We start from the raw sequence: 26640 nt of genomic DNA, 5'->3' as shown, positions 1-26640 counted from the left end.
ATAATGTATTTGTATATGACAGAACGAGGACAAAAACTCCAATGTTGCAGTCTTTATGACTACAATCATCCGGACATGCATGATTTTATTTTTGCAGTTTCCTAAAGTAGTCATAAATGATTTTATTCGGTCTGGTTCTATTGTGTTTTAATAGCGTCATATTAATAAGACAAGGAAGCCCCTATGTAATACAGTGTAGTTGTCTGTATGGTTTGGAAGGCTGCTATATGATCCTGTTATGTCTCCTTGTTATAGTGGAAATACTTATCATATATCCATTTTGTCTAAAATCTTCTTCCTTACTTTTTATTTTTGTTACACTCCACTTTGAGATCACGAGTCCGAACTCACGTGGTAGAGTTGCTTGACGTTGGCTGGTGTTGGTCTGTGATTTTTCTCAGTGTACTTAGACTTTTCTTCGTCTCTTGGTTCTACCGTCATTTGGTACAGTTTCATCCACATGCATTATATATATTAAGGGTTTTTTATGAACTGTTCCATAGAAAAACATCACAGAAATTAAGGAAAATTCCATTTAAAGATTTTTTCCTTAACTTTTGTCATGATTTTCCGTTGGGAAAATTTCAATTATTCCTTTAAGTTGAAGGAAATAGGCCCTGATTGTTGATTAAGGATTTAAAGCAATAATGACAAAGCCTATTGTTTTTTCTGTGTTTGGATTTTAATGTTCAAATAAACATATTCATATATTCTACATTACACATTAACAGTATCACAAAAACAACAGTTGCTATGATCATCTTATACTATCAAAACACCAGACTTATTATATACACGATACATGTAATACAAAATCGGACATAATTTATTCCGTCTTTGCATATTATAGAGTTATCTTCCATGCAGATAAGTTTCAATTGTGACGTCATTATTTTGTGAGCAAAATATGACGTGGCACTCATAGAAAGAGAAACATGACGTTATAATCTGTAGCTTCCAATAAGAGCAGATAGCTCTTTAACATGCAAATACAGGGTAAACATTTTCGATATTTTTAGTTGAGTTATCTGTTCTTGTGAGCAAGTATTGATTATTATGTCTTTCTCGCTTATGACGTTTATCTCACAAATCAATGACGAAACAGTTTTGAAATATTTGTTATCAAGAGATGATTTTTCTGTTTAGCGAAAAGGCGGATACGGTAGTTGTACACAGGGCGCTATAAACATATACATGTACTACAATTTACTACTACAGGGAACTTAAATTTGAACAATAGCGTTGTACAAAAAATTACATTAATGATGGACATTTAATCAACTGAGCATTGGCTAAATCAATCGAAAAAGTAATCTGGGTATTATAGTTGATTATGTAATTCTTTAAGGCATAATTGATCATTCTCAAAACAGAAATTTATATGTGTAAAGTTAACAGTGGTAGAAATTTTTTTTATCTAGATTGAAAAAAAACCCATATCAGAAGCAAGTTTAAGTTCTATCTATACTTACATTCCAACACGACCGTATATTGCATATTTTTAACTTGCAATGTCATAATAATGTAAAATCTAAATAATGCTTATAGATACTAATAGATACTGATTACACAGTGTGTATTTAAAGCATGCGACCCTATACGTTCTTGAATATGTGTTGTTTTTTTCTTCTACTACAGCGTTGAAAAGAAAATCTAAGACTCATATTTGATAAAACTGGTCATTCTATATATATTTGAGATATTAATTTCTGTTTCAAAAATATTGTTAATTATATTTTACATTTATCTTTTGTGAATTAATAATGAAACACGATAAGATAATTACCGTTCATACATTTCATGAATAGTTCACGACTACATAGCAACAGGTACCAGTAGGCAAATACATACAATACATTTCATACTACATATCTGAAATGTTCAAGTGATCAAAGTTTTCTTAAGTTATGATTGCTTCTGATCACACATTTTGTTTTTAAAAAATCAGATCAAAGCTAAAATCACCAGTCAATATTTAGTCTTTCTCTCCTTAAAAAAATTGATTGATTGTTACTTCATCTGCTTTTGAGAGAAACGTGTCTTTATTTGTGAGAAAAACAAGATCAACGCACCTTTCGCATAGAACCACATGCCAGAACAATCAATATATTTTAATAGATTGTATAAAAGTAAAGAAAATACACGCTATGAGCTAAAAGAGGGAGATTCGAATTATGTTATTAAAATGTATATAGAGAACATTGCATATCAATCATATGAAATAACAGAATTAAAACTGAATTTTTTTAATTACACGCTATAATAGGCATGTGTCCGTTTAAGAGCATTAAGGCTTAGCATTTTGGCGACATACATTGTAGATATAAGAACAGCAATAATAATCGCATGGCATTAGCTTCAAATTCATTGGATTTCATTATTATTATTATGATTATCGTATAGCAGGTTATTTCCGAGGGTTGAACTTATCGCGATATTTAAAAAAAGTTGTAACAGTAATATTTTGTTTGCGGTCTGGCTTCCAGGGTGTATATGTTGCAATAATCTCTCAATATTTCGCGGACTGTTTTCACGATAATAGCAATGTCCCGCGAAATCGCGAAAATATCATCCCCGCAAAAATAACCAGCTATACGGTATGCCAAAGTATGGTAAAATGTTAAATACATGAACTACAAGATAATAAATACTAGACGAATACCATCTTAGGAATGAGATTGCGATCAATACATGCCGACAGTCAATGCTATCATATTTATATTGCCATTTCTTCCTTTATATAGCTTTTGATCAATTGTCACTTAGCACTCTAAGGGCCAATCAAGTCATGCTTATTCTGAACCAAACCTTGACCTTCATCACGAGCATCCAATCAGATCCTGTAGAGTTTTATCCAATGGAAGAAGCTTGTGGTCATACTAAACAAGTATTTTTTGTCGTTTTGAATACAGACGTCACTATATCCATTGGAACGGTCTTAGAGGTAGGGGACTAAACCTGTACGAAATCTAGCAACTGTTGTAAGTAACTGTGTCTATTCGACAACATTTCACACTTGATTTCTCAGATGTTTTTGTTGCAGATCTGGAAACACCGGATACCCGTAGTTACCAAATAACAGTATGTGTCATTGCATATTACACTATCAAATATTTTAGAATATTTGTTACAAACAGACTTCGTAAATGTTGTATAATTTTTTTTCATACATTCACTGTGAGCAGCTTATATTTTTATTAATTTCAAACGTCATTTGTTGAACCGGAGGAACCATGAATAAATGACGTCAAATTCCGTCATGAAACTGTTTGTGAGGATAACATAGAGATGCAAAATGGTGACAATGCAATTACCCTCAACCTCAAGAATCCTTCAGCCATCAAGTATACATTAAGCCCTTGTTTCTTCCAAGCACTGTGGTCGAGATTTTGTATTTTTTGCTAGATTTTGAAAAGCCATCCTTTGTGTCGACGTTTAATAGTAAACCGTAGATTTAGGCAACCGAGTTCTTCAGTATTTTCGTCCAAAACCTTGAATACCACCTCATAGTCACCCTGTAAACACAAGAATAAACGTAACGAATTAATTATTAAAGAAGAATAATGAGACATAGATAGCTTGCATGGCGTCCAAAACACAACGTTTTGGCCTTCGCTATCATTTCAGAACAAACCTCGTCTATCTCCCATTTACAACCGAATATGTACATACATACACCCGACCTTTAGACTGGACGAAGTTTTCATTTTGACTTTTTTTAATCCAAATGAGAAAACGTGCTATATCTTAAAAATGTTGTCTAAATGATTGTTTCCTTATCAAAACACGCAACATATCAGCAAAAGTGACCACAAGGAAAACATTATTCACCTTTCTACCGTATCATACAATGAAAAGTTATTGATATTGCCATCAATGTAAATTTTTAGCTATTGCGCTAATCTTCTAGATTTCAAAATAGATTTTGCGTCAAATTTGAATGCACCTAAATAAAACCTAGGACTAACGCTCATCAGAGCATTGTTAATAGATTTTCTTTAATATCTGCTGACAAAAATCCTCTTTATTACTCTTTAGGAGTTCTTAACATAAACACATGAAATAAAATGAAAATCTATAAATACTCCTACCAGGCTAATTCTAAAGATGAAAAAGTATGATAATGGTTATTCTTGTTACCAATTTTATTAATATACAGATATGTTCGAAAGGTCGCGATTCATAGGCGATAATCAAAGACCTAAAGGAAAGGTATCTAGACAGTATCGGCGGGAAATTTATGATTAAGCATAGCTAACAATGTACAATACTGAATAGTTGTTTTGTGTACAAGAAGAGTATTTGGTCCATTCCCATTCATCCCGATGCTAATTAAAACCAAATATTGGGTTGAGGCCAGCTGACACAATTCAGTATGTGAGCAATGTCTGTATACTTGTTTTTGTGCTCTCGTTATGAAAGGCCGGAAGAGGTTTTCAAAACGAGGTTCGTTCGTACAAACGCCTGACCACCACGTACTGGCAACGACTTCCTTTGAATTAATTTGCGGAGGAAATATGTAGTTAGTATTCTCAAGCTATGCTTAAAAGTACATTCTGTTGGCAAGGTAATCTTATGTGTAATGCCTTGGATAAAAGTACGAGTAGTCCTTCCCACACAAAAGCACGTGTGCCTTTCCTTGGGTATTCTGTGACCTTGGGTGTGCACAATATGGCAAATCGTCAACATTTTGATATAATTAATTGAAAATTATGCTTTCAGAGGCATGTGTTGTATCTGTTCGGATGTGTTCAGTTGAATGAAACGACTCCCTATCAGAAATACTTATATACTAGTAGCAATATATCCAGATGTTAGTAATACCATGTTATAGTAAGATCCACTACGCTTGTTGAATTACAGTATAATCTTTACTCGGACAATCAGTTTTCTACTTGCTAACGCCTAGGAGCCGAACGATCTCAATATACATATGTATTACCACAAGCCTTCCACCTCTGGGTTGAGAGATCGACTCCCATGTGTGAAAGTTGCCAGATGCTGACCGTAGCTGAGAGGTTTTTCTCCGAGTGCTCCGGCTTTTCTCCACAACCTGGGTCGTCATTAAATGACCATGTCTGTCATTTAAGACGTAAAACCAACTTATGAAACCAATCCAAATGATAGGGGTTATACGGTGACTAAATGAAATGATGTTGGGTGTTTAGAAGTAAAATCATTACCTAAACTAAAACGAAATAATAAATAAAGAATTGGTCTAAAAGAATGAGTGTTAAGACTACAAATTTTGTGGTTGGTATAAATAATTTTACGTAAACCAAAATAATTGAAATACCCGGAAATATTAAACGACGATATCGATGTATGCGAGGTACAGTTGTACAGCTACAAGTATTCTTTATACATTCGTGTCAGACAAGGTAGACGGGCTGAATGGCAGATGCCAGCTAGCTCAAACGATTGTCATACCGAATGGCAGCAGTTGGCAATGCCAAGGTGCCCACGTGCAATAGTCATCTGCTTAAAAAGGAAAAACATTGAAAGCACACAACCTTGCTGCCATAGCACGGGGCATATGGTAAATTTAGATTTATTTTCAGGTTTTTTTTCACTTTTCAACGTGCTTACCGATATCTGTAAAATGGATTTTTCTTGTTAGTGGAAGGTGACAACCTCGGATGAGTGAAAAGTACATAACAAATATACGGTTCGGCGAGTGTACGGCCTATCGGGAACTACTTCTTACTGTATTTCGCTGGTACTATATATACTTCTCAATAAAGTGATAGCAACGCGAGGCTAGATAAGGCTATGACTTCAATGGCCAAATTGGGGAATGACATTGACGGAAACGGGAATAATTTATCTGCATTACTTAACAAAAAGTTGTTATATTCTGGCAATAGAAATGCTACCAGTGTTTGTTAGCGGATATTAATTGATAAATATTATGTTTAATTGAAAGGAAGTACAGTGGAATTCGGTAAATACGAACTCGAAGGGACCGAGATAAGATTTCGAGTCATCCGAGTGTTCGAATTAAGCGAGTTCTCATGTCTACTGACGATCTCTTTACTTGATATAAATAGACTAATTCCATGTCGTAAAACGATGTGAGCAAGAGAGGTGTCAAAATCGCCGATGCTATTAGCAAAATTATAACAAGAAAACCTAAATATATTTTGAAATGCCGTTCTACGGCAGATTCATGAAAAAAATCGGCATTTCGGCGATATCGTTGTCCAAAAAATCTCATTTCGAGTTATAAGAACATTTTATATATGATTTTTGTCATTCGGACCCGAAATTTACTTCGTATTATCCGAGTCTTCGAGTTTTCCGATTTCGAATTATCAGAGTTCTTTAAACAAAGATAAATAGGGAATTCGGCGGGACCGTCAAAGTACTTAAGCCGGGTTGTCGAATTATCCGAGTTCGTATCAACCAAGTTCCACTGTAATTAGAAAATATATTCGTTTACTCCAATTCTCTGTAGCAGTTACAATCTACTAACATTATTAAACATATTTATCCATAACTCAAAGTCCCAAAGGTAATGCCTAATGATGATGGCTTCAATTTCTCTGTTTCTAGATAACATGGACCCTACATTTACGGACACAAGGGCAATAACATGTCACACTAGTCCGGTATAGAAGAGATTGCTCCAGTTACTAAGACTTTCGTTACGACGGCGGTAAAACGTATTGTTAATCATGAATTCGAAGAAAAGCAGTAATTAAAGACATGAAAAGTTCTTGACGTTAACTAGATATTATATTTATATTTTATATTAATTATTATTCCCTCATTACGGCATAAAATAAAACTGTCTCGCTGTTTCAAATTGTAGTTCCATTATACGTATGGCTTATCAAACCTAACATTATACAATGTATTAGCAGGAAAAATCGATTCAGGAAGGTATTGTCTGTATACTATGTAATGCGTGTTTGAATATGTTCTGGGAGGCAGCAGAAAATACGTGTTACATCTCCTAGTAAAATCGAGACTCTTGCCATTTTATCGTGCTATCTCGCTGAATCATGTCACCAGAGACATTGAACACCAAACCCAACCCGATCATATTATAATGATAAAGGGCACAGCAGCCGTCATACTAGCATTAAACTGAGCTCTAAACAAGAGGAGAAACCGCGTAAAGACTACGGTATAGACTTGTGACCATGAGACCAGAACCTCCCTCACAGGAGTAAACAATCAACTACAGGCCATAATTGAGGTGGTGTCAAAAGAGATGTTTGGATGGAACAAGTCAGCTAGATAGTGAGGACACGAAAATATAAAAATGTTCATTTTAAATCTCATTTTAAGATCGTGGTACAAGCATAGCTGCAATGATAAAAAAAATAATAATAGGATCGCTCCACTTAAACGCATAGTTAACGCAATTACCATTTGCCAAAGGACATACTTTCAATAATACTAAGCTTACATTAAACACTTTGTTTATAATTCTGCTGTAGGCTGATACAGTGCATGAATTAAATTGCAGAAACAACCTTACATCATGCGATTTCTATTTGCCTTTTACGTCAGGTTATAATGAGACTTTTGTGTATTGTCTGTTTGCCTCTGACATATACTTAGGCTATAGTTAATATATGTGATATATTACAGACCCCACGCGTCGTGCCAGGTTCGACAACCCACTTCATCAATATCTACTCAAATCGCGCCTTCTGATATAGTTAAGTAATATGTAGAGATAAAAACATCAGCGATTCGTCAAACGGTCCGCTGATGAGTGACCACCGGGGATGTGGACACTTATGGTTGATATAAAGCTCACACCTATTGTGTGTACACAGGCACGGGGCATCACAACACAAGTGATCAGTGAAAAGTAGTTTTACACAGGCGACAGGTGCGTGTTCATAACCTTTGTTCTTATTAGTTTTACGATTGTGTTTGATGATCAGGTTTTTTTTAGAAGAAAGTCCCCTTTTGAACGTAGTCCTTAGGACTGTGTGCCTTGTAAATTTGCAAAAGGCAACTTAATTTGGGATATAATTTTATCTTTTTCATGTCTGCCTTCTCTACAGTCTCTCTTGAAACGTTCCACTGTTACCAGGATGCACAGCACAAACATACCGCAGCCTCCCAAACCACGCAAACATTGACATATGTCCTTACATGACCTTAGCTTACGTACGGTATCGTAAATCTGTACAGGTAAACACTCCCAATAAGATAAATAACAACTAAAAATATGCATTAATATTCCGTACTATAAAATTTACTGCATTTATATTTATTTTGTTCAGTCCAGTTTACGACCAAAATAATTAACCTTAGGTTAAAGAGTGTTATCAAATATTTCAGTCGTATCATATGTATTTAAAGCAATACAGAAAAAGTAGGTCTAATAATGCAGTAGAGATTGAAGATGTAGCATTGTTAGACTAGTCTGTATTTTTGAAATGGTCAGATTTAGCGCAGATCTTTAGCTGTGCGAACAGATAATATCTTGATAAGAAAAATGAGACCTTAAAGTAAAAAAACAATAATCTGTCGTTAGCAGTATGAGTGACCGATGTGGTTTAGAAGTAAGACCTCCCACTTGTGTAATTAGGACCTAGTGACAGGTGCCAGTTTTTTGTGTGTTCGATTGTCCCCTTGATCCCGTGTCACTCAGCGATAGCGAGAAAAAGTCGAATGTGGAAAAGTTGTATGTACATGGCACTGTCATTCATGTCAGCATTTCAAGGTGATTTTGATAGAACATTATATCAGATATGATATACGTCCTCTTAGTCTGTCTGTACGTATACGTTCTTTAACTCTCCCGTGGAAAAAAATTACTGGCACTTAAACATTTTTATTCAAGTAAAAGTAAATGCAAAGTTGTATCATATTTAACTAGTCTGAAGTTAGTACCCTTCATGTAACTCATGGCTGTTTAAGTATCACAAATTTACTCTGCTTGATTTCTCCTTAACGCCACATTACATTTTTACCATAACCATTGAAATTCTTAAGATAAAATATTTACTCATGCTATACAGTAAAATGCTCATACGCTCATTCAATATTTTTCGCAATTTATCATAGGAAGCACATTTGTCTAGATTTCTTCCACATGCTGTAAACATGGATATTTCAGCGTGTGGGTATTTTCGCTATGTCTCCTTTCAAACTATGTGATCATTTTCGCACTGTATATGACTCAGTTTAATTAGTCAAATATTAAGATTTTCATTTAATACTGATATGTTGGTACTTGGATATATTCGCGGTGATCCAAGGTAAAACATTCCAGTCGCAAATAATTTTACTTTTACAGTATTTGGTAAAAATATTAAAAACAAACTAATAAAAAAAACTTGATTTAGCATTCGAATGTTGCCCGTTAGCGAAAATTACCCATGCGTAAATAATGTGTTCATATTTTTTCTTTTTCACTCAATGCGATATTCTATATGGCAATATTCTCTGTTTAAATCAATGCTATTCTACATGACTTTAGAACACGTCTTAAGTACAAACCAAGGTCAAAAAGGACTAAATGAGCCTCCGGTCAACAAAACACAGGTAGTACCTGCTATGAACACTACGAAACATAATGTCATCATCCAGTGGTGCCAGAAATATGTTCCTTGAACTTTATGGATTTTTTCTTCAAACGTGCATTTTTCGATTATCATGATACAATAAGGATTCAAAAGTAATACCTTAAGTAAGCTATGATGGATAATGTATAGTTATCAATTTTCGTGATTTCGCTAATATTCTTTTAAGCCCTTTAAAGTGTCATTAACGCGATAGAGTTTGACATGTAAAGCCATCTAAAACATCGAAAGATATGAAATGTTACAAATTAGGTTGAATCCGTGAATCAAGTGAAATTAAAAGTATTTTTAAAAACTCTCACGAAAATTAACAACTATGCCGTTTGTACTTTTTTTCCAAATTAGTTATGTTGAACTTCACCAAAGAAGTTATGTATTGGCATGTAACATATCAATACATTAAACGGGGGATAATATCTGTTAATGCTACAATGTACTTGTACCCTCGTTATGTACACTGACAGGCATACTTTCTACTTGTTATCACACACTATCTAAATACCCATCGTGATTGTGTCAGGTGGAGATAATTCCTATTTATACCGCCGATAAGATACGAAGACAAAAAGCATAATAAGATAGCATCCTTAGGATAAGACGGTATACTTTCAATACCAGTTTTCTGTCCTGCATTTAGATTAGGATATGACACGCGGGTACATCTGTACTGAGCATTCCTTCATGTGTATTGAAAAACAAAGAGAAAGTAGAAGTAAAACCTCTTGATATGATCAACCATTTCTTCATTTGTCATGATATTTTAGGTAGTGCACCTAATTACTGTTAAGCATTCAGCACTAGAAAACCTCGTTTCGTCCTAATAAAACAGTAGGAATAAGTACGGACGGATCATCAAGAGAATACAAATGTACATTTAGTTAATAAATTGGTTATTGTTTTTGTGATAATTTTGTGTAGAGATTATGGACGTGGGTTTTTTCTCTCCGAATTTCAATGACGGGCTCCTCGGTAAAACATTGACCTTTCCTCTTTTTTTCAATAAAGGCGGGTGATTATTTTCTTAAGAAAACCATTACAAGCGAACATGAATGAAGTGCACACGACATAAAGAGGATCTTAAGAGAAGGATTGCGGAATAAGAATATGCAGAAAACAAGATACACACAGAATAGATTAGGTTTAGGTTTGTCATGTTTAGCTTTGTAATCAACGATTGAGCTAAATACATAGAATGTTTGTTTAACAAACAAGGTGGAAAATAGGATTTGTAGCTTGTTTCAACCTTGGCGAAATAATACCAAAGGGGTTCACAGGAAAACAATTACCGAAGCTTAAAGAAAGTTTTTGTTATGTTTGACGATGTTGTCTCAGAGTGGCAATAAACGGTGAAAATATATAGCAAAGACTTTGGAACTGGCAGGAATATGAAAATAACGCCTAGGTGGTCCAATTAAACGATTGTCACGGCCTTCGGGTCTCCCTCCATCCTCCCTTTCCCTAGTAGGTCGGCATGTCTCAGTCAACAACAATAGGGTTGTGGAGGAAAGACCTTGCCACGCGCCGGCTTATACCAATATTGTGTGTGTTTTAGCCATTCTGTAAACCAATTACCTAAAAAGCTAAAATATACACAAATCACATAGATTAAGCCGTCCCAAAATACAAACAATGTGTACCTACCGCGCGTGCTCGTAGTGGGTCTTTACACAGCGAAATACTGTATTGTTCTCCTATTGTTTTTTTTTTGTTCCGGAGGGCAAACAATAAAGTAGTTCTATGACAGTTTGTACACATTTGTTGATAAAATAAACCAAACAGCAGCCCACTAGTTTGTTGTTGTTGGTTAAAGATCGTGAAAAGTACTAGAGCGATTGATGCTGATTACTACTTTGCTCAAAAGACCAATGTAGTCAACGTAGTCGGCTCAATGCAAGAGTGTTTTTGATTGACAGAAGCAGAAATCGCTTTCCATAGAGAGAATGATATTCAAAAATCAGCTTTTCAGAGTTTATCACTAGAGTTTAGTATGATTTTATCATTCATTGTTACCTTACACACTGCACAACCAATTTCAGTAAGAGATTATAATTAATAACAGAAATAAAAAGTTCAAACGATTTTATTTCACGATTTCGCAATCGAAGAATATCATCTTTAGGAAAATATTCATTTATTATACAAATATTCTTTATTATTGATTGCCGTGAAAGTTCTTATTTTCGGATGCTCAGAATTCGCCGCATGAAAAATTAAAAGAATGGAAAATGTTGGTTCGGGACACCAAAATGTGAAGAATGTAAGTACCGCAGTCAAGTCTCAGTTTTATACCTACACCGATAATATGAATACATCTAAAATATGTACAATGTACCGTTAAAGTATATGAATGCGTGATACACCGATTATGAAGGTCGCAAAAAAGGCAGGCATACACGATGACACTGTAGGTGGGCAAAGTACATGTGTATATTGGATATAGGAATTGTAAATTTATACAAAATCTTATTCCTGTGAGTTTATTTTGGGATGACTTCCTGATATAAAGTTTAATTATAAACTCGGTTATCGATAAGAATGAAATCAAACTCCCCCGCCATTTCTCAAATGTTGAATTTTCAATAGACTCTGACGATAACGGTAAACATCTCTGCAGGAATTTTTCTTATCCGTGTCACACACCCCACATGTAGCTGAACAAGTGTTTTAAATCTTGAAATAATACTTATCTTGAGTATCATACTAACGCCTGTTGTTAATTTGATGGATTAAAATCACGATTGACCTTGAGCATTTCCGTGTCCGGGGTCATGTAGTACGGTCTTTGGGATCATACTTATATACAAGCGTTTATATGAAGCGGCATTTTGACACTGACACTGAAGCTAGCCACTGACTTGGTTTTCACAATATATATAAATATTTACATGGTGTGGGTAGTGTATTTAATTCTAGATCGTATTGGCGGAAGGAAGTTCTTAATTTAAGCGCGTGTTCTCTTGATTCTAAATTCAAACGTCCCACATATTGAATTGTCTAAAGAAACTTAATGCGGAGTTGTATTTTTCATAATACAACATAAGAACATCCTTGATTACGCATTGAAACAGAATTACCATAATCAAGAAAATGTTGCACAGCTCCATTGAAAATAAATATTAACATAATAATAATAATATGTTTATGCATTAAACATCTTAACTCATGTTTCATATATACTTAAAATGCACAAAAGGACATATACAATCAGTAAATAGTATATGTATGTGCATATAAGCATGCCAATTCAAAAGGTTTATGTAGTGAACTTAGCTGAATGTGCAAATTACAGTATCAACATAAATTCTTTTACATTAATTCATCTGCATTTTGACATTTTGAATTTACACAATCATAATTTATATTTATCGGTAGTTTGCTTAAGTATCACAGATATGAAACATGTTATCAAGGAAATTTAAGCAATGATGAATTGTGTTTCGAATAAAACATTTTTGCTAGATTCATTCAGGGAACAGAGACAATTGAGAAAGGTAAATGGACATTAACAGTGTCATATGAACACGAATTTCTAGTCGATTTCTATTCTATGCAGTGTTTGACTTTACTGCACCGGGTGCAGTATATTATACATGTTAATGGATTTGCTTTAAGTAAAACGGGCGTGGTAAGTTCAGTCAAAGGAACATAGACATTAAGAAAAGATTACTTTGAAATATTTCTAACAAAATTAGACTGTTTCTTAAAAAACCCACTATATAACTTATCTGCACTGGATGTAAGCAAATCGTATCTACAACGTGAATGGTCTGATATTACTACATTATACATCTCGACAAACGCAAGTGGAGCGCTCCAAGGCTAGTTGATTATTGAGCTCTGGAGCGATTCTTTCCACTGTTTTCTCCATTTCAATTTTCTAATTCATAAAGACACTGTGTTGCCTGAATGTTCAATGTAGAATGAAACTATGAATAAAACTCAACGTTGTTATTAAGAAAAAATGATGTATAAGCTTTTTGACAGGTCGGAGTAAGGATGTGTACGTATGCGAGGCACTAACAGAACTTCTCGACTGTATCAGGGTCTTCGTGATGAAAAGGTTCGAGATAACAAAATTAGCAAATGCAACCCTTAATTTACAAAATCCAAAGGATATAGAAAACCAAATCATCTTGAGGAATTTTATAGCGTTTTCTTTATTTGCGTTGTTTATTGTAATCAAAACCGACAACTTTTTGGGCACTCTGATCCCATATGTTAATCTATGCATTGCTTAAAGAACTTTAATAAATTGATTACTGTACGCCATGTATCATGTATGTATTACAATTATGTGACTTTTTCTAACACATTGTTGTGTGTCTGAGTGAATGAATTAACCTTGAACCATGAGAACCTTAAAGGATACATAAAAATATATCATTTTGTCGATTTTGTTGGGTTTTTTTGGGGTTTTTTTTTTGTTAATTTTTTAACAGGTATGACTTCAATATTAGTTGTCCAGTAATATATAGATATCACTTGTATCTCTTAACAAAGCAATGATAAGATACTTCGATAATTCTGTATACCGACCATCATGATTGTAGTGAAGCATGTTAAACATTATAATACACACGTGCATTTTGTTCACGTGTCAGACTGGTTTCATATGTAAAACGCTTATGAAACAGCAGCGTTTGACTTTTCTATACCAATATACTAGTACAAACACAAGGAATAATGTTAATGTTGTAAATGTTGCAAAAAGTCCGTTTTACCGTGAAGAAGTGATTGATAATGCTTCATCTTTTCTCCGCAGAATCTGCTACGTTAAAAATATGTAATATATTTTTAATTACTTTAACCACTATAGCTTAGTAAAGAGTCGAAAAAAATACTTAAATTATACTTAGATTTGAGAGACAGTTGACAACGACCTCTATGTGTTTTAGCTATCTGTATATGAGTACGTTGTATCGTCTAAAAATTACCGCTTTGATGACCAGCCATAACGTGTAAAAAAGCCTAAAATTACATCACAATTAATGCATGAAAAAATAGTAAAAAAAATATGCTTACTCTTACTTTGACAAAGGCTCCAGCAAATCCTCCTATTTTCGGAATATTAAGCGCCAGATCTTTAAAATTAAACTCGCCAGCTTGGAATGGACAATGACACTGTATATTGAAATTACGTAACCGCTTCGGACAGCGTTGTCTTCTTTCAAAAGTCTCTAAGTTCGCACAAATATTATCGTAGGTACTGGAAAAAAGAAAGGGAATTTGTTATTGCACTCATGTTAATACACCAATACAAATATTTATCATGGCTGGGCGTGGAGACTAAGTGGTTAAAATGTTTCGACCATTATCCGCCAACCTTTGGGTTTCCAGTTCGAATCCCAATGATTTAAATTAGGCAACTATCCATAATATCCCAAAACTACGAAGTGAAAGTTGTAAAATTACACGTAATCTATAATTATCTCTAAATGGCATTATTTTTATAACATTTTTGTAATGTGATTGAAAAATTGCAGTATTCGTTGCGAATTGTACCATTCAGTTGCATGAGGTATCAATATTTTACAGATTCGAGTAAGAGCACCTCAGGAATATCGAAATGTCGAATAAGATATACCAAAATCATAAAAGCGACATCGGACCAGGTGCTCCGGAAGGTCGTCCGCTTTATAGACAACAGATTTTTACAAATCTAGCCCGACAAACACCGTTTTAAAATGAAAAGTTGATCGTGTGTAGTAGAACTACTCCATATTTCATAGTGGGCAATACAATCATACTGGCATGATACAAAAAATCGTAGAATTTTGAAAGAAATTTTCAAATATATCATTGTCTTTAAATTAACCTAATATATTTCAAATATAGAAATTGATATTTCCCTTAAAGTTCAAGAATCATTTGCTCATGTCCAGGTGTTCAACAACAAAGTGTGTGTGGTATAGTGGGGGCGGAGAGAGGACCCCGAGAGATAAATACAAGCTTTTTAGCGACTTGATTTATAGCGTTGTGTAGTCTGTTGTCGTATGTGGTGCCGGGTACAGTCCTTATCGCCTACTTTGGTCTTACACCGGCGGGCGGGGTCACTCGAACGCTTGTTCATTCTAATACCTAATAGAATATAATTACAGGTGTGGAAATCGCCCTGTTCCTTTTAATTATAGGAATCTTTGTTAGAGACCAGTAAAGGTCGGGTTCGTCTTCGTATTTTATGTGTTCAAGGTGACAAAATATTGACGTCATACGATCGTAAACACTAGTGATATCTCTATTGGCTTATTGGTAATCCACTAAAGTCGATATAAAGGCGGGTCTCATATACTGCATGCTTAATCTACTAAAGTTACGTATCAAGAAAGTGGACCAATGAAACAATATTGTTACTTACTGTACCAATCTCATATATTATCATTTAAGTGTATTGACCATAAAGTTATGAACTGAACATCGGCAACCGCTTGTGAACAACAAATAGACCGCATACAAATATTTTGATTTCCTGATTTTCGTCAAAAGTGTCATCTCACTATTTTAATATTGGATTTTTGTCATTCTCCTTCCACAATTATTTGTGAAATATATTATGAAGATGTAAAATGTCAATTTCTCTTTGATGTTTGAATGAACTTAGGGCCTAGTGATAGTCAGTGTTAAAGAGGGTACGCTATGGAACAAGGCATTCTATTGTTGATCATCACCTGGGGTATTCATACCTGAGTATTACCAACAGATATGGAAATTGTTGGAATAGTTCAGACGATGTTAAATGTATATAATAAATAATATCCCATTTGTTCACCTAAACATCTTTAAACTGTAGAACGACTTCTTGCCACCATATCTGACGTTTTGCAAATTGAAGCTGAATTGAATTATGCGTTTACGTACACTTTAAGTATTAGAATGTCTGCATAAATAAATAGAATTCAAGTCTAAGCCTTAGATATAATTGTTATTTGCTATTTCAATAGTACATTAGAATATAAACTACAACATAATTGGTACATGGTTTATAGGTCTAGGTTTAGTGATAAATAGGTCTTTACCCCTGTGGTTTAGTTGGTAGAATGAAAGGTTATGTATTTTATATACAGAAGGGCCTTACTAGAGACACATTACATTCGAAGTATTTTTGATAATTCAACTCTAAATTACAGTTGCTTGATCCGTCTGTGATTGCTGATTGAAGGTTGGGGGTGGGGGAGGGTGTGTGTGTGTTGGGAGGGTATGTTACAGTTGTCACTTGTAAAGGTAAAACATTCAATCAGGTGACCAGGTGTCGATTTCATTACCAATGTTTGATTTATCATTCTTTTATGAACAGATAAACCTAAAATACCTATATGATTTCTGTCCAAATTTTTTGATCAAATATATAGTTCCGGAGTACCCGGAGAAAAAACACCGCCAGCGGTCAGTACAACAGCACATTTCTCACATACGATTCGAAATAGCGACCAAGAAATGGATGGCTTGTGGAGATATGTCGAGATATCTTAACCACTTAATTACCGTGGCACTTCTATGGAAATAATTTTGGGAGCAGAAAGTGTATTTAGAAACTATTAATGTACTTGTGTTACTTTTGGTCTTAAACAGTTTTTATTCATATATCGATATATGTACATGCAAGATATAGAATATTTGAGAATTGGTAAACAATCTTAAAGCTTGTATAAATTATGTTATTTTTTATATTAAAGAAGATAAAACACTTAAATAATTAACTTACCATGAACCAATGTTGCTGTCAAAGCAAGGCACTAGAAATGCTATACCAATAAAGTATTTTTTAACTTCCAGTTTTATAGAAATCCTTCGCGGGAGGTCATATGAGATATTTCCGGCCATGCTCACGTATAAGGTCCCTGGGGTTATTATAGGAATAGGGTTGGCCTTGAAATCGTAGAAAAATATTGGCCGATGTGGATTTTTTCCTGTAAATGAAAAGATAAAAATGAAATATTTATTTAAGACACAATTATGGCATTCATAGTATCAAATACTTTGTTTAATAATCAGTTCGATGTTGTTGGGTTCTTTGTTAAACATGTTACACAACCATATTTCATTATGCATTTTTTCTCTGTGCGTAATATAGAAATGTTATTATATGTATGATTAAACTGTCATGTTTCTCACTGACGCCATATTTACATTGCCACTGCACAGTACCTACTAAGACCAATGTATGTTATTTTACCAACATCAACATTGTCAGTTAGGCTCTGGCGTCCTTATACCATAATCAGAGTTCAAGAGGTCACGAAAACGATAGGTTTCAGTCAGTGTGAGAATTCACTGAAAAAAATGTTAAAATTTTCTTGAAATTAGTAAATTTGAAAAGATATTTTAATAAAAAACTTGAATTGATTGAAGTGTTGTATTTATCTTTTTATATGGTTTATCGATAAGACTATTTTATCTACTGCCATCTGCTATTATTTTGTCGGTTGTCCATGACAACAAAGCGGAAGCCGGTGGCACATAGTATTTCTCGCCAAATCATAGGCTGTTCCATCGACCCATATTTTTCCCTATTCAGACGTATTTTCATGCTTTATTATTTTTTATCTATTTTCCTTTTTAAATGATAATGACTACTTAAAATGTAAATATAAGCACTATTTGTCATTTGTTTGTAACATACATCGGTGGTCTAGCATATATATCATAGTGCGTTAACGCGCAACACTGGATATGCTAGAACACCCAATGTATGTTAAACACCAATGCATGTCAAATTCATGACAACCAATGCTAAATAGCTATGTCTGTTAGCATGTTGATACACCTCATATATTTTGCATTGATATACATTATTAATTAACACGTTATTATGACTACTAAGTTTAATACTTAATATTTGTAGAGCACCTTTGTGCTTCATTTATTCATTCACATACTTATCAGAAAAAATATGGTCATGTTATGCTGCACATTAGCTATAAAATAGTGTTAACAATTGAAACATTCATTTATAATTTACACTAAAGACACGATTAAAGATTTCACATACTGCAATGACTTTGTTTAGTTTTTTTCGCAGGAGATAATTAAATACCTGCAAATTAAATGGAAACAACGACACATAAGATATCCTGTATAGGCTATTTTTGTTAGAAATGGTCAAATATGCTAACATTCCAGTAGCATTAAAAAGGAGATCTCGAACTTTTTTCCTCTCGAAATCAAACATTTGTTTTCATTTGTACGGAAGCTGATCACCTGCTCGGCTACACATCTTCAGTAAGTTCAGCATAACAGTGTGTTAATAAGTGTTATCTGATAAACTATCATTTACGGAAATCATGTAAAGATGAGGGCGGCGGAATATTGTTTCATAAAGTATCGTTTGTATCACGGATATATTTAACGTTGAAAAATCTTCCAAATTAAGTTTATTGATGTTGAATACAGTAAAGTCAATTTTGTATTTAAATTTATAATCATGATAACCATAGCTGGATACAATATTGATATAAATAGGATTTCTTCATATACTCATTCAATTTAATTGATAGTTTTCTATATTTCTTTCAGTAACGCTCGGCATACACTACGCACGAGACCAGTGGACCAGAGAGCGCGAGCTCCACGTGTATCAGAGGAACCAGACCAGTGTACGTGCACGCAATTGCAACAGCCTGGTATTGTAGAACCACCTGGCACATCCAGAACGGAAACTCCCTATAAGCATGCGCAGCTATTAAATTCACAAACAGGTGTTGTATGTGGTAGGTCGCCATTCTTTACCCGTGGGGGTTCGCGTTTGCATGCATGATAACTCAAATTATGATGAAAATACCTAATTTGCATAACATATTTATACTTGAACCTATTATTTATATTTTATTACGCATTAAATTGTTGGAAATGAATATGGAAACATGAGCATCTGTTCATACAAATTGACACGTTACTTCATAAATCAAACTCCAGTGCTGACAAGGTGATATAATGTTTGAAGACAATATACCCCCAAATATTTATATCTGCACACGGCGTTCCTATCATGACTTGTTTTCTATTTGTGATACTAAGCACGATCTACCTAACAACACCTGACGTTATGGATCCTCCGACACTAGGCACACAATTTTAACTATGGGCATTTAAATATTATAAATACATTATTCTTTCCTTAAACATAAAGTTAAAATTAAATGTTTAATATATTGAAAAATCAAAGGGATGTTCAAATTGTGTGCGTTTGATATGAATATTTTTGTGTATAGAGTTTGTGCTGAATCATTAATAATTAACTATTTTTTTAGCTTTTAGTGAAGTTTGAACATTGCTTATCATAATTTAACAACGCAATTAGATGTCATCGAAATTAAGAGTTATTAAGTGCTGTTTGAAGTCAAAGTTTTGATTTTAGGAGGAATTATTATTAGTCATTGAATGGGATATAAAGTTAAGGTAATTGCACAGGTAGCAATGACATTATCATTTGTACATTTCGTTTTTATGTAATTTAATAAAGAAATAACAAATTTCATTGCATCCTTCAAATACTGTAAGGATATTAAGGACTAAATGTCTGAACACAGTTAAGTTATTCTTTACTATCATTTCATTAAATATTTGGTTTCATTTGAGTAATTCTTTATTTCATTTAAGTTATTCTTAACTTTCATTTTAATATGAAAATTTAATTTCAAAAATGGAAAAAAGAACCACCCCAGTTAACATCATGGACTCAATGAAAACGAAATGATGTAGTAGATACAATTATATAATTCCATTAAAAGACAAAATATAATTGCGTAATTAATCAAAGTGATATAGAAATGGTTCAAATATGCATATGCTTCAGTGCATTATTGTTTTACATCGGAATTTGAGCCAAGGCCAATTAAGGAAACGAAAATAAGTTTTGGAGAAAACGAAAAGGCCGATATCATGATAGATACTAGGTATAAGTTGAATAAAAGAAACTCGACTACTAATGAAATAAAAATCCGGTTAAATGAATTTATCTCACATATACGGATCAGCAATTTTGTACTATATCCGCTTTGAAGTATTTTCTTAGAGTATACGGTAACAGAAACCAGGTGACCACAGTAAAAACAACATATCTTAGTTGCCAAACTATGATTTATAGTAGGGTCTTAAAACATTATATGCACTATATACTTATATCACATACGTACTCTAGCCATGTTCAGATTTCATAATATATTGGAATTTTCGCAAACGAATAGCTATCTGATCTCTGTTGTTGCATCCTGAAGAAAACGCAGTTCGTCAAAATAATTGCACTTTCATGTCTAGCATTGTTGAAAGGTTATAAAATCGCCCATTCTCTGCTAATTTGTCTTGTAGGTAGCCATTTTTCCTGGGTGGGCCGGTGAAAACCCCATCCAATATATTATAACGTGAGGTAAATGTGTTCTGTATCTATGATGGATGGGGAGCTGACTTGGACGACCCACAACAATCCACGGAGTTCACCTATCTCCGGCTTTGATGAATCTATAATATCTGCTCCTAAACCCAGTAGGTAGGAACCCATAATCTTAACAATGGCTGAGAGCAGAAATATGTAAACCGTATGAAAACTATTTAAATGGATTATCATACAGTGCACATATTCCTAAACAATAAAATCGTTATCTTTAAATGTTACAAAATAAATTCGTTTAAGAGAAATTGCCAAAATAAATACATTTTTAACTAGTGATGATAGCATTTCAACGAATATCAACTGGAATTTTGAGACAATGCCAGTGCATTGCCTGTGCATAGAGTCTACTGCTGTTCTAAGTTACATTGTTGTATATACCATTGTTTCGTTTTCCTGTTGACATCTATGAAAGCACTGTTATGAAGGAAAAATGTTTCATGAGAAGATAATGTCTTTATAATGTGACGAACGCTTATCAGTTAGGATAACTCAAATTAAAGTCGAAGTTAAGTAACAAATCGGCAAATCTTTTTCAAATTAGTCGAACGGATTGACACATGTACAGCTAGTTGTAAAATATACACAATTTCCTGGGATTCCCAATTACATCTCAACACATGTTTTATACAATATATTTATTTATGCAAAAATGTATTTAAAAATCAAATCAAGCAATTTTATATGTTTTAAAGAGTTTTAAGTTTAAGATCGAGAAGGTTAAAAAATTAAACGCATATTGTTTGTCTCAAAGGTCTTGCGGATTTGTGGACGTAAGTGACCGTAAAGCAGGAATAGAGGAAGTGTATTTCTGTGTCCTTTTATTCATTGCCAGAATTCTTTACGTCTTGAACTTCCAGACGGCCATGGTGATGGGGTAAAATTAAATGTTACAATTGCACACAATTACGTGTTGAACGTGTCGATGGAGCACTTGTAAAACATGAAGACAAAGTTTCATTGAAAGGTTATTTTGACCAGAATTCTTTTTTACTTGCTAGCTGTTTTACCACAGTTAAACAGTGCTGCACAATCTGTGGTTTTCGGTTTTGATCAATAAATATCTATCATTGACAGTAACACCAAAGTTGTTCATTGCAGTAGCCGATGACACCCATGCACAATTACGTCAGTCTCACAAAGTTTTTCTCCATTTTCGCATTTATTTGATGAAGAAAATAGGCAATAATAACTTCGAGCCAAAATATGATAAAAACACGATTTGTTCTGTTTCCCCATTATGGTTATAAACTATTACAAGTAAAAATAATACAATGTCTAACTCACTCATGCGAAGCCTACGTGTATTGATTTGAAATTATTCTTAAACGCTGTCTTTGTTACACAGACATAGAAAATGTTCAATGCCAATAGTTTGAAAGCAGTTATTACATTTTTTTCGCAAATAATTTGAATTCCAAAAGGTGAGGTTTATTTCTAGACATATGTAACTGTTGCTTAAGTTCTGTTATAAACTACACCTCATGTGGCAACATTAGACAACTGCAATCGGCAATATCAAACGAGATAAATCGCATTACGATACACTACAAATATCAAGCTGTTTTTTCGCCAGATAATTAATTTGGAAAGTTGAATGAAAAGAACCCTTTAAATGTGCAGGTTTATTGGGTGACGATCTACAATCTCTGGGTGGTCTGAACTAAAGTCCTGATACACACTCCATCTTATTTGCATATACTTTAGTGAGAGAGTAAATGTGTAGCCAGGGTTTGTTCTCTGGAGCCCATTCCCTCGCCTACCTCCATTGCTCTCTTTGAAGGTGTAGAGCATCTTAGCTAAATCGGAGCACGTGCAAAAGAAAAGAGACTATGAAGAACATTGACCCCACGTCAATCAACTCGGTGTGGTATACTGACGAAAAATTGAGGTTTTGTATTCAAATAAAAGACGAGGCAATTTAACGACTTATTTTATTTCTCTATGTTCGCCGTTGGGTAGACCTCTTCTGGGTTAAAGTATTAGATGTTAGAGAAATGGGCTCTAACTTACCTATCGCAGATGACAAAACCAACCTGACTATGGTCCGGTGCAAATCTAGTAAAAATAAATTACGGTCAAATATGGTAATATCACGCACTTTCAACGATGAGGGTCTACAAGAGAGGTACTTAAGTCTTGGTGTAATAGCTTTTGAAATCAGTATTGTACCTTCAGTTTAGTTTACAGTCTAAAAACAAATTATGATACACAGGGAAAATCGGCACAAGGAGTGAAAACATTTAAATACGTTATGCAATTCTTAATTAGGTGATAAATTAATTAAGTAAAACGAAATTTTTATTGTGGTTACTCCAGTGCCGTATGAATTAGGGTGCACTGAATTAATCGATGATGTACATTATGTATACATCTTTTATGTAAAGGACGGAAAATATCGGATCTTAGAACGTCTAAATGTTTGTCATAACAGCTGTTGATTCGTTTGAATGGAGCAAAATTGGACTGATCCAATAATAGATGACCAGGTATCTCCATCCGTTGAGCATCCGGCTCATGTTTTGATATTCCGGGTTCGAGTCCTGGTATGGCCTCTAATTACCTGTCCTCGCCTGCTACAAATAATTGGCCCAACCAAAATAACCACGGCGGTAGTAGTATAACGATCTCTCCCCTGTATTTGAAGGTGTGCATACGTTGAGAAAGGAGGGAGGAATGTAATGGGGTTCGACTTGGTCGGTCATCGATGACCAGGTAGCTCAGTCGGTTGAGTATCCGGCTAGTGTTCCGAGATCCAGGATTCGATCCCTAGTCTGGCCGCTACGTGTTCTTTTCCTGTTACATGAACAAAAAATACTCTCCTCTGAGGCCCCATATGACACGTCCATGAGGCTCTGTGAAGTGCATCAGGTACAATGGTCAAACAATTGGTATACTGTGAAGAGTTCAGGAACGATCACACACCTGCAATGTCACTCAGATACAACAATTTACCTACAGGTACGGTACACATCTGTATTACAGGCACTGTATTACAGATACATATCCCAATCGTAGGTACAGTACACTCAGATACAATAACACCTCTTTCACAGGTAGATAAGAGTTATGTGATATAACTGCATTCCTTTATTTCAACCACAATACCATGTAACTACGCACACAATTTTGCGGTTGCTTATGAACTAGGTAGTTCCAGGCTCGAATCCAGTTGCTTTAAAATTCATTCATTTAAGCATAGGGAAGGTTGTGAACGTCCTATGGTACAGCATTCTTAGACATTATTAAACTGGAACAGTATAGGACAGAGCAGGAATATGAAATACTTATTTTCTCTAAAAGTACGCACATGCTGGTCCAACGGTACCCAATACACAGGTGCGCATCCTAAAGATAATAGCAGAGAAAGACGTCTTTCAGTCACCAAAACAACGATACATACATGGTCGGAAATATCATATTCATGTAGCTCAGATTAACAGGTAAATATCAGCTAACATCGGTCGTACGTAGTAACTCATAAGCTGTGCTGAAATTATCCTGTTTTCCATGTCGCAACAGAAATACAATGGCAGGTATTATCTTAGAGGAGGTTGCCACTCAGCACGCGCGTTACGGGGGCGAAACGGTCACGCTCATTACTTTTCTTTCATTATAATATCGTTAACTTTTTTCATGAATGAATTGAAATATAATCCCCCAACAACAAAATGGCGGCGTTTTTATGAATGGAAAACACAACAAGAGTTTGTTTAGGCTAAAGTGGTGACAGCGAATACGAAAAGACAGATATAAAGTTAAATGGATTATCGTCTTCATTTTGGCCTTATAATGTTTGATTTTCATGTAATTGTGATTTTATGAAACTAGAGATGGTCATTAAATTTGCATTTTGAAAATCAGGTGTTTTGTAAACGTTTGTATATCTTCTATCAATTCAAGGTTTTCTTTGCTTATTTTATATATTTCTATGTTCAAAAGGAAATCTTATTTTGCTCTAAACGATTGTTATTTTCTTTTGCATATAATTATATAGGGTATCTTGTAAAATCTCTGTCTTTAGTTTACAATGGAATTCTGACTATCAAATCGCGGTAAGATGAATCCATACTATCTTTAAGTTTAATTGAAGTCGGGAAGACCACCAAAGTAGAATTTGATTATGTAATTATGGACTTTGTATTGGGTATGTATGGATTGGATAGTGGTGATTGATGCTCCTGTATCAAAGATCACTGTCGCGTCATCGAAACATAGCATTCATCGCAGCTAAAATGAAATCAGCTGCGAGGGACATTTATCATATGGCGTGCTCTATTAAATGGCGTTGTATATTTCAAGGCTATTTAATATAATCATATAAAAGTAAAACTTAATTAAATATACAAAATCCATGGGCAATTCACAACGAATTCGATGAATAGTTTTTAACGCAATGGCTATTAAACAAATAACGATCATATTTGACTCAAGGGAATCACCATCACTCATATTGATCTAGTAAAAATAATTCCTTCGTGTATGTGAAAATGGTAAATACATTAGCATGACTGTTGTTTGCCCCCTTAATGAAAAACTATCTGTCAGAGACATGTTTCTGGAAGGCCCATTACAGCGAAGTTTTATAGTAGCTTCTCATTGGTTGGGGTTCTGAACACTGACTTCAAAGGCATTGATTAAATCTTAGAAATGAATTTATCAACACAATAAATCAGCTGTTTTCTATCTGTCGAAAAGACAAACGACCATGTATTTCGTTAAAAATATTGCAAAGATTTAGACTGGTATTTAAAGTAAATTACTATATTGATTTTAAAACTGATATTGGTTTTAATACTTACTCTTATTTAAACATGCGTGCAAAAAAGTACTTAACCTGTATTCATTCAGGTTATTCAGTTATGTATGTTTAGTATATTTCTATTTTAAAAAAGTTATCAATTGTTTTAGTCTTAATTTGTCTGGCTAGAACAGAAACTTGCTGACAGTATTTTTCCGATTTTTCGGGTTCCACGGAACTTCGTTATATATATAAACCAAATCACATTGCAAATGCATAAATTTATATATATGGTCTCTTAAAAGAATCTTATCTGCTGAAAATTGAAATTTATTAATAATTATATTTTGTCAAATTTAGTAGATTTTTTGAAAGGGAAGTTCATATGATAGTTGAAAATGGAATAACATTCATCTGGTTGTGATTTTGAACCATTGCCATTGTGTATAAATGATAACTATTTGATTCAATGCGAGACTTTTCTGAAATTTCACCGGTTGGACTATGCACAGGCCATGCTAAAGCAATATATTCTAAATTGTATGACTATTTGCAGAATTCACAAAACCATTGTTTCATAAGAAAAAAAAGAATACTTAGACACAGTCAAATCTTTCTATTAGTATAAATGGCAGCATATGTTACCTCTACCCCCAAAATTCTGAAGATAAAAGAATCTCGTTTTTCACACTTTTCGACAGATTCAACGAATCCGATATAAAATTCTGATGACTTACTTTGACGCTTAAACGAGAAAAAAACCTTGAAAGTATTGAAATCGGTATAAAAATAAGGGATTAGTGTGCTTGATTTTTCGTCCCATTACACTATTTGTTATTTTCAGCATTTCTCGTTAAAAACAAATTATTCTCTAGATTCACTAACATGTTCAAATACACTTGCCATAGTTAAAACATAGTCGTCGCATTGCCGACTAAAGCTCTGATCATTTCTTAATTTTCTCA

At 34.1% G+C, this 26640-nt stretch overlaps 1 protein-coding gene across 2 annotated transcripts in view; it reads right to left on the bottom strand.

Moving 5' to 3' along the window:
- Positions 1 to 671: 671 nt before the first annotated feature.
- LOC138328148 (ganglioside GM2 activator-like) overlaps positions 672 to 26640 on the bottom strand; it is a 28877-nt gene continuing 2908 nt past the window's right edge. The window contains exons 2-4 of one of the 2 annotated variants that reach the window (XM_069274800.1): positions 17254 to 17458; positions 14577 to 14760; positions 672 to 3515 (exon numbers count right to left, since the gene is read on the bottom strand). In XM_069274800.1, coding sequence (XP_069130901.1) covers positions 3402 to 3515; positions 14577 to 14760; positions 17254 to 17458 — 503 coding nt within the window. In that variant the 3' untranslated portion in view covers positions 672 to 3401. The remainder of the gene's footprint in view (positions 3516 to 14576; positions 14761 to 17253; positions 17459 to 26640) is intronic. The other variant, XM_069274801.1, reaches the window with a different exon arrangement.

Source organism: Argopecten irradians, chromosome 7, assembly GCF_041381155.1.
Source record: "Argopecten irradians isolate NY chromosome 7, Ai_NY, whole genome shotgun sequence".
NCBI lineage: Eukaryota > Metazoa > Mollusca > Bivalvia > Pectinida > Pectinidae > Argopecten > Argopecten irradians.
Note: the sequence above shows the minus strand (reverse complement) of the source record. Positions and strands in the feature narration are given on the sequence as shown.